The sequence below is a fragment of the Opisthorchis viverrini genome (genome assembly GCF_000715545.1).
Source record: "Opisthorchis viverrini unplaced genomic scaffold opera_v5_28, whole genome shotgun sequence".
NCBI classification, from domain to species: domain Eukaryota; kingdom Metazoa; phylum Platyhelminthes; class Trematoda; order Opisthorchiida; family Opisthorchiidae; genus Opisthorchis; species Opisthorchis viverrini.
Window position 1 is genome coordinate 37709 of NW_008751684.1, and position 10179 is coordinate 47887.

The 10179-nt window shown below is 44.9% G+C and overlaps 2 protein-coding genes across 2 annotated transcripts in view; one reads left to right on the plus strand and one right to left on the minus strand.

The window, feature by feature from the left end:
* The window catches only part of T265_12971 (hypothetical protein), a gene marked incomplete at both ends in the record, with an annotated part of 28999 nt that overhangs the window by 5151 nt on the left and 13669 nt on the right, over positions 1–10179 (plus strand). Inside the window, 2 exon segments of the mRNA XM_009166585.1 lie at positions 4690–4868; positions 9333–9488. Of these exon segments, the coding sequence (XP_009164849.1) occupies positions 4690–4868; positions 9333–9488 (335 nt within the window).
* T265_02309 (hypothetical protein) overlaps positions 4690–10179 on the minus strand; it is a gene marked incomplete at both ends in the record, with an annotated part of 38333 nt that continues 32843 nt past the window's right edge. The window contains 2 exons of the mRNA XM_009166523.1: positions 4690–4836; positions 6380–6492. Coding sequence (XP_009164787.1) covers positions 4690–4836; positions 6380–6492 — 260 coding nt within the window. The remainder of the gene's footprint in view (positions 4837–6379; positions 6493–10179) is intronic.

Genomic DNA, 10179 nt, shown 5'->3' on the forward strand with positions numbered 1-10179 from the left:
CAGATAAAGATGATTTGTTTGCAAAGAGAAACAAAGCGAAGACACAAGATGAAAGAGAAACGACAAATCACCAGGGCGGTAAGTTTTCTTATGTGTGAAATTTGCCATACACAATTGGGTTTCAGTCTAGACCGTCGACGCTTTCAGTTTGATTCATTCACAATTACGATTGTCTTTAGAGATACCTCAAGGTTACAAAAAGGGGGGGGTGACATTTTGTACTCCAACACAGGTTTACCGATCGCACGGGGTAAAATTATTCTAGAGATTTCGCCACTTTTGAATGTTGCATAAGCATTTAACTTTCAATCCTTTTTTGTTACACGCGTTGTAAGGCCTAAACAAAAGTGATCATTAACTCACATAGAAACGCCGTGCCCTTGTTTGAGTTAGGTCAATTCTACGTTATTGTATCGGCTGTTAGACGCCAAGGTGGTCAGCTTAGTCAGTCCGGAGCACAGACTGACTTTAGTGTGTTCCACAATACTGTTCAAGTTGGATCACACCTCCTGATTAACACGGTCAGTCGTTTAGAAGTGACACCTATGTCAACAAAGGACCTTCGACCTGAGGTCACGGACTGGATTATTGATTATTACTTTGATGAGAAACAAGCAGTGAGCATAGCTCCGTAAAGCTAGATAAACCGATAGTTTCCAAAACTATTACGAGTAGCTGCAAATTCACTTCATTCGAAGGAAGAACTGACCGGCGAAGCAGCGCGGTTCATCCATCTGAGGGTGATTTCAGAAACCCCGCATATTTGTCCGCTTTCATTTGGTACACCTGAACAACATCAGGATACGTAGTTTTCACCGCCGAACTCGGAAAACAAAACCATGACCTTGATACCAAAATAAGTGTGGATCGATTCGTAATATCAGTCACCTGTCGGAGCTATGTGGTTCATTCTAGAAAGTGCATTTCCTCCTGAAAGCTGCTGTTGAGTTGGAAGCGGCAAAAATTTTGTTCCTAGAAACAACTCCAGAGTGGAATCATACGTCCTTGCTTGAGCGGTCCTGGTGCGGTTATACTGGCGAAGTTTCGCCAAAAGGGCGAATCAATTCACCCAAGTCCCACTCATTAAGACAAACCGTCAGTGCATAACCTTGATCTTTTCCGTACCAGAGCTTTACATCTCCTATATTCAAGGCACGCACTTTCGCAGCAATCTAACAGCACCAGGCATCGTTGAGTTGTCCTGTTCCAAAAGGTGAATTTAAAGGTGATGCCTCGAAAGATAACTGGATGGGTTTACATTTCACCCGGAGCAAACGGCCTAGGTCCTTTGTTCGATGGCGCTATGCAGGTCAGTCTTCCGGACAAAGGGGTTTACACCTTAATGAATAAGACTTCCTTCCATAACCTAACATCTATTCTAACTTGATATAGAAACTTGATCGTCTGTCAATAACTAAAATTAGTTAGCTTCTCTGTTTTCTCCCGGAACCGTGTTTAATCAGGCATCAACCTGCAGACGTTCTACTCTGCCACGCTTTCCGCAACGTGCAACAGATCACCCTTTCTCAACCTACATTGGTGAGGCTCACCACGTTTGCCATCGACGAGGATATTGTAATCCCTTATTGTGGTGCGATTCTTTGTCTGCGAAAACGCTTTGTTCGCCCGCTAGATCCACCGTAAACAGCCTCATGTTGGTATTTAGGTCAGATCTTTCGTTTACCCCAGGAGCGCTCGTTCGTGGGCATGGGTATAGTCAAGCTTGTGAAAACAAAACCGTATTTCAAGAGCTATCATGTCAAGCCTCGCAGGATGCAAGAGGGAAAGACCGACTACCTTGCCAGAAAGTGGCACATTCGGCAGGCTAAGAATAAGTATAATACATCGAAGTGCCGGCTCGTTGTTCGGATCACGGACAGAGGTATTGTCTGTTGGGTTTCAAGTTGTGCATATTTCAACGAGCTACCAAGATATGGCGTGAAGGTTGGGCTCACCAACTCTGAAGCGGAGAGCTTGTTCCTTTCACTTGTCCACTTTACTGGTGATCTGAAACGGGATTTCCACTGACGTATACCATCTCTGGTGTTTGTCTGGGCGATTCGAAGGAACCACGTGACACCAGATTCATCAACCCACTGTACTTCTCGCCCTAAATTGAGAACGTTCAAAATGCCAGCAACTCTCATCTGAGTTTAAAGAAATGTCGAGGAGTGCAGAGGCCACGTGCTTACGAGCGGTTTAACAGTGCTTTCCTGATCGTAACCTTAAATGAAGATGATCTGCTCTGCACCAGTTGCAAAGACCTTAGTAGCTTTTATCCGTGTTTGATTCCGGGCATTAAAAGGGAAAAAGCAAGGCAAAAGGAAGGATCGCGGAAGCAGCTAAATTTTACAGGCGCTCAACACCGGTCAGTTGGTGGCTAGAGTGTTTGTCACACCCAGTGTTGACCCACTGTTGGTCAGTTCTCCGATTTCCGTGTCTTGATGCCTACCGGGGGTGTGAATGAAAAAAACGTGAACCTTGATTATCATAGAGGAAACTACTCACGAGTTTGCTGAAAACTCTTCGACAGCTCACGACCGGTTTCGCCCTTCCACTTCCGGCTCATCCGGTAGGCGCAGGCCCCAGGTCCCGTTCGCTCAGTCAAAGGAAACTAATTAAGGTTCAAGGAGTACACTCATTTGCAAATCAATTTGGTTTTCACGGGAGACTCAATTGAATCTCTCGTTTATGGAAGACAACATAAGCGAGAAATTCAATTGAGTCTCCCGTGAAAACCAAATTGATTTGCAAAATGAGTGTATTCTTGAACCTTAATTAGTTTCCTTTGACTGAGCCCAGGTAAAACAGGTTTGCAGTTTTATTACTTCAAAACGTTAACCGTCTCGGATTTACGAAGCCGAAAAGCGGCATATCTTTCAACCTCAAGGGACTTTTTTTATCGGGCTATAGTATGGACTGTTTTGTTGTGCGGCTGTAAGACACGTCCGCTTCCAGTAACCAGAATTAGACATCTTCAAGTCTTCGTGTGGTAAAGGTATTTTTCAGGTTATTTCTTGGTCTGAGCCTCCCAGGCTGGCGTTCACGTCAAAACAACCACCAAGGGTGCATAAGTTATAGTAACACCCAAAACGAAGTCAGGAACACTTGTACAGCGCTTCAGATATATGCATTCTTTTGTGGGATGGACTTCTCGGGCGTAGCAGCAGCTGAGTGTGAGCGGCAAAGCTGGATCCGTGTGGAATTCTGCCTAACACTTCGACATGCGTTGCCTGCAAACATAGCCCGTGCAGACTGATACCGGCCGATCCGTCACTGGACAGTTGCGAAACGCGTCCTCGGCTGTGCAACGGAGGCTTCAGTGGAGGAGTGTGTCCAGCAGCAAACACACCAGCAGTAAGACCACGCACTGTGCCTGTCATTTGCCGCGTCCACTTCATCGCACGACAAGGAAAGAAATAGGCAATATTTGACCTCGTGGAGGCGCATGAAAGTGACTGAAAAAGATTCCTGTACTGTGGGTGCTGGTCTCTTCCAGGCTGGTGGTCACATAGTCCTCCTTGTTCACGGCTAGAAGAGCTAATCGACGTCATTAGCATTCTCGTTTCCATTGCCTGAACGAGTGCCTGGAGTTGTAGGCACGTCTGCATAATTGTGTCTGGCTAGTACCAAGTCGCTTCGTTGTCCCCCTCTATTCCTTTATTGACACTGAAGCCTTCAAATAAGTCATGGTGGCGAAGCGTCGGTGATGAACACTGATATCGTGCCGACAGTGATGGTGATGATGGTGACGACGATGATTGGTGATGATGTTGAGGATGATGATGATGATGATGATGATGATGATGATGATGCTGCTAATTTCGAGAACTTCTCGCCCTATTGTAGTCATGGGGAAATTTGTTTTGGAAAGCAGAATTTGGTCGCCGGCAGGTTTAATCGATATAGTTAGAACGTTGTCCGACAGGATTTTATACATTTGTTGTACAGCAGTTATTTCACTGTATTTTGTTTCGTCGAAAGAAATAACACGTGTACTGGCGATGCATGTGCGAAGCGTTTCCATGGCCGTTTCACTGTTACGAAGGAGTCTACGGATGATAGCTCCACAACCACCATGCTCCAGGAACATGCGACTGTTGCGCTTTGCTAGGAACCTCCCAAAAATATGATATACCGATTAGGACATATCTTGTTGGACAAGTTCCCTGTCAAATAGAAAACTCTGGGAAAGACTCGACGAATGGATCACAAGATATTCCAGAATAATTAAAGGAACCCGACAACAAAGTAACAACCATTCCACCATTTCCGAACTCCCACAATAATCCACGTTTATTTACGAACTTGACTACTCATGAGTAGTATCTTTATTTCTAGGTGCAAACTCATCTTCCCGTGTAAGATTTATTCAAAAATAAGCAACCCACCTACAGTCGCCTTCTTTTGTATGCTCTTAAAATACCTTAGATGAACGTTGTTCTTGCTGGCTATCGGCTCACCAACGGAACTTGGGGCTGAAGATTGATTGTGTCAATTCCCTGAATTCCACGTTCACATAAACTAACGATATGTTAGCTGGTGTCTCACGCAATGATTCAAAGCTGCTCCAAATCTGAGAGATTTATCGGAGGTTGAAACTTCGGTTTTGGAACTCAACTTAGTAAGCAGAGCAGTCACATTTGCAAAAATGCGTTTGCCTTCCTTCCCTCTGCCTTCGATTTGCAGTTATTTCTCCGCCATTTCCGTGACCGTCAAACAAGGAAGAGACGGTTGCGTCTCAAGTTGGGACTGAATAACATCCGCACACAGCGAAGTCATTTGGGTCCAATCCCTGCGTCGCTGGCCTCGAAGGAACAAGACGAAAGTGACGCACTGAGGAAATGGGAAGCCAATGAAGATAAACGGTATGCATAGTACTATAAATTGAGAACTACACAGAGTTGAGTTTGGAAAGGTCGAGTTTCTCGAACAGCTTTAAATTCTGTTGTCGAGGCTGGTAAATCCATGCAAATTAATGAAAACGTAAATGTCAAAACCATAAATGTGCTGTCGGTAGAGGAAAAAAGGATGAAGTCAATGGAAAATCAATAAGTAAAATACACCGTCATGTACGAAACCGGTACAAATCTAAACAACGAAGGCTGAGTATTAAATCAGGGATTGAGAAACATGAGTTGTATGAACTTTTATTTGTCTTAGTGGAAAACTAGCTTCTCTTGAGACAGGGTCATGAAACTGACCAATCATCGGTCAGACAATTTGGGCGGCATCGTTAAAGTTTAATGATTTTGATTATTTTTAAAAGAGAATTCCAAGCCCAACAAAATGAGGAGCTGATAAAACTTGTGTCAAAGTCTCTTTAAATCTCTTCGCCTTGTTCTAGTGACTGTGCTTCAGTCCTACAGGATCAGGCTACCTGGAACGTCGTTCCTTGAGGTTTCAGGAGAACAGCTAAAGACTAGCATTCGTGCTACAAGTGTGAAGACGAGGGCTTTTCCCCTTACACAAGAAGCTGGAATGTCCTGAAGTTTAATGGATAAACCAAACCGTCCACTGTGGTACGAGTATGGGGAGCGCAGCTTGTTTTCCCGGGTGGCCAGCCCGCAGCGGTGCTTCCTCTGTCCTAAGGAGAACGGAAAGGATAAGATCGCTCCGTACACCGGGATCACCCAACTGGGGAGTATAATCACCGTTGTGTTAATTATCCAGGTTGGCGTACTCCAAAAAATACGATTTCGCGTTGGCTGAGAAGAATACTCATCCGGGGTTCACTCCCTACATTCTCGGGTTAGGTCAATCTCCCATCGCCAAATAGGTGGAACGTTCTAATCCCTGCTTTCCACAAGATTGCTTCAATAAGCCAGGGTCAACCATGAAAGTATAGTATGAAGGGTTCAACCAAAAACCTGGTAACATCCAAGGACGGTGAAGAGTAGAGAAAGATAGTCAGCAGTTTGAAAGAATACAAACACACCGACTGCAAATAGAAAAGCGGAACTTTAGTGCCCTCCTCGACAGAGATGAAACTGACCAGTCTGAAATACACACATTGGCTACATTGGTTTCAAGTAAGAGCATATGGTTGACGGAAACCCGGGACTGCGCCTACCTGATGAGCCCCAAGAAGGGTGAGGCCTATCGTGGGCTGTCGAGGAGTTTTTAGCAACCTTATGAGTAGTGTATTACATTGGTTACTGATATGTTCGCGTATAGACGCTCACAAAACGACTCAGTACGACCCACTGCCAACTTTTTGCACGTTCATTATATCACCTCGATTCTAGACGAAACGTTTGCAACCAACTTGTCGAGCTCAGAGAACAGAACGACGGCCAATCACACAGCCTGAGCAACCGCAGTTCCAATAGCACATACAAGCCCTGTTACCAAGACTCCGAAATGCTACCGCACTAACCAGGCTACCCTCAGAAAACAACTCAGCTAGTCGATCGAAGAAGATACAGACCCGAATTTCTTGCTGGTCTGAAACTTCATAGAGCACTTGACCGGTACAAAGTGTCAGGTGCGCTAAATGGATAGAAAACTGGCAGACGAATCGAACTGCTTCGGTACAAGGATAAGACATATAGGGCTTTGAATTGTAAGAGATCTACTTTACCCATGTGTGCTCTTCCTGGTATCTCATCCAAAGTGCTCAGTAGGGACCGCGGTGCCAGCAGTCATCCGTTTCATTACAACCATTGGGTTTCATATTCTTCATGAGTGATTGCAAAGCCGAATTAGGTATGGAGGAGGTTGCTAGACTCGTTCGGGACTTGAAAGGTGCATGATAATGGCCGAAAGCCACTTGGATAACGCACACAGGTTAGAAAGACGCTAAGTGACACATGCATGCATCCAAGGTATGGAAGTGAACAGGTGTTGGAATATGGCATTATCTTCTAAAGAAAATTCCCACAACGAACGTAACGCGAAGATCTGATTGCAACAACAAGTACGCATGAATGATATTGATAATCGATTATCTGTAACACTGTTTCGGTGTCTAGCTATCGTGCCACCCGAAGGAAGCACAACAGCCGAGACGCTGCCGAATTGCCCAAGCCTGGACGATATCGGCCGCGATGCCGACGTTTGGTTCCAGCCACGGACTTTCCGGTTAGTGCGCCTTAACCAGTGAACTATCTCGAAACCGATGCAACGGTGCAACACAAAGTGCGTTTGTCCTGTTTAAGACTTCCAGCCGTAAAGTAAACTCGCTGCTTCGGGCGGTCCGTCAACACTACTGAATTTTCGCGAAGCCGTCGTTTACAAACTGCTTAGTACAGTAGGCCAAGATCACCATCCACTTCAGAACGGTCAAAGAAGCCATAGAAATCTTTGGCGAAAGGCTGGCTCTTTAAAAATAGCGGGTGTTTGTCTTCTCTGGTGGAGGATATTAGCAAGACCTTCCGAGATCAGCGCCGCATAAATCTCCACTTAATTTGGCTTTCATTTTATGTTAAAAAGAGCCTCGCTTCACAACAGTTGTGATTTATGGAGAAGTGATGGCCCAAACTACACTCCAAGAAACTGTGAACTATCTCTTGGGCGAAAAAGTCCTTTCATAGCAGGGGACGACAATAAAAAATATAGAGAGAGATGGAAGCAAATATCACCTGGGCTATTCCAGGTCGGGGGGCACCACGGAACCGTGATCGATTTGTAGCAGCGGACAATGACTGAACCGTCAACCTGGGTTGGGGACAACATCACCCCATCCACACTTCCTGGTGCGATGGTTCCGATCGTCTAACATGCGCTGATATAAGGAGGACTAAACACTCACGTGTAAGACGGAATTTGGAAATAAAAATCTTGGGATGTTCACTACCGTGGCCGAAAAAAACGCAAATTCCACCCTCCGGGGCATAAGTAATACCACAATATCTTACAAAGCTATATTCAAAACATCCTATCTAATATCACAAGCTAATTTCAGGCAATCTTGATCAGCTTACGCATTTTCAACCCAGTGTTCAGTTCTTGAACTCTGCCAGTGCCGAGGGAACGGGCGTATATGATAGTGAATAAAACTAGCCGAGATGAGCGATGTTTCATGCGGGTGCAACATCACTCTCTAGAGCACGTTTTACCGAATGTACCCAGGGAATTTATGCACTTTTTGGAAAACGTTTTGTACTTCCTACCATCCTTCTGTGCCTACAACTAAATGTGTGCTACCTTAAACAGTCCGTGTAAAAAATACATCCAGTACATTGTGTTGGGCGGAATTCCACACTAATACTCGTTTACCGCACACAGCCAGGCGCTGCTACGGCCTTGGAGCCCATCCCGCACAAGATTAGCCAAAAGTTCGGGCCACTAGCCGGCCCGGGACCAAGCCGAGCTCTGATTGGTTGAAAGCCTGTGCGCAAAATCCAATCATGACCCAGTATTTGCCGAATTCTGGTTGTCAATACCGCATCCAGAAGGCGTTAGAAATTCCAGAATGTTCTCACGACGCACTGTATCTGGACCTAGTTTTGGGCCTTAATATACGTTGGAGACTTTTCGGACTTTTTTGGGTTTCAGACCGAGAATCAAGCTGAGAAAAATACCGTTATTTCAGGAACGTACATCGGAGCAAGTATTTATCAGAAGAGGCGCCCGCTTTGCCTGTCCTTTCTGAAGGACGAAGAAGCCTGATGCAGAAACGAGCTCCCAGACCGGATTATTGAAGCAGGCACTCTAAAGGGCTTAACGTAAATCTCCTACGCCGAACGCTGGAGTTACTCTTAGAAATCAGGCCCTAAATTTCTTGCTGTTTCTATCTGGAATAACTTTTTTAGTTCATACTTTCTAGTATAACCTTGCGACGACCATCTTCTGCCCGAGCATGAGTTTAACCCAACAAATCCCAAAAAAATGCCATCGAGAGTCAACGACCATGGCAAAAACTGATCAGAGGTTCGAAGACCACGCATCTTGCGACCCGGAGTCAGAACAGACGTTGTGTTTCAGATTCCTTGTTATATCTGTTCCATTCAAAGCAAACTGCGTAGATCACATGGTTACAGTAAACTGGAATCTCATTATGTCTTCCTCAGTGAAAATAGAATTCGGATGATGGAAGATAACTAGTCTTAGGGTACTCGTTAGGGATCAAAACCGGATCCAATCCAAGATATCCAACGGCCATCATAGCCAACAAAAGCGAAAGTTCCATTTGTGTATAGGCTTTTCCACTTCAATACAGAGTTATCATATATTTTACCTCCTCGTCTGTATTGCGCGCACACTTAAAAAAAACACATTAAAATCCAGGTTTTGAAACCACTATCTGGAAAGTTAGATAAGTAATCATGTGTGAATGAAGGGTCTAAATAGCCGACGTTCACATTCAAGACTGCCGTTGGACCTTTTAGAGATGAAGCCGAAAATGCCTTGGCTGTGAAGCAAGAAGAGGAAGCTGCTGTGAAAGCAACATCAAAACTCAAATGGCTAAAAGAAGTAACAAACGCGCATCTAAAGCATCTGGAAGAATTTCTCAAGGTCACAAATCCGCAAGAGTCAGACGATGCGTGAGTAATTCACCATTTCATTAAAGAACTATGCCACCGGCTGGATCCAGCTTTGATGGTTGGGGCATCTCAGCATTTGCACTTTTTTTGCTTCGTGTACACCTGTGGTAACACATGTAACGAATTCATGCGGGCTCTCTGTTTAAAAACGCCTGCCAGGACCAATGATTTGGCTACTGGTCACATGAATTCCCATCTCTTTGAATTAACTGGAAAAAGTTTGGAACCGATTGAGAAGTCATCGTTTCTGCAGAGTTTGATAGGCAATCGGTAGTTTTTATTTGGGTAACGTTTCGCTTTTGACACAAAAGCTTCATCAGGCCAAGTGAACAGGTCACCAAATTGGCCAGGTTATAAGACAGTAAGGGAACCAAGCTGTAAGTCCTCTTCACACTAGATCAGTGTTGAGTGTCAATTAACGGCTGTTGTCGGCTAGTGTGGTTGCCAAAATCTTGAACTGATGGAGGTGTTTCAGATTAGTTCCGATCGCTTTTTGTTCTTTAATCTTCCACTTGAGGGTGCTTCACTTGATGATTCACCTCGGGTGCCACCGGTAGATTTTTCTCGATCTTCGTGGGCATGTGAATGTTGCGACAATTTAGTTGGGGGGAGGGGGGGTGCGTAAGGTTAAGTTGAATCCGGATGATGAACCAAGACCGTTCTCCACACGCTTGCCAGTTCCACACCTTCT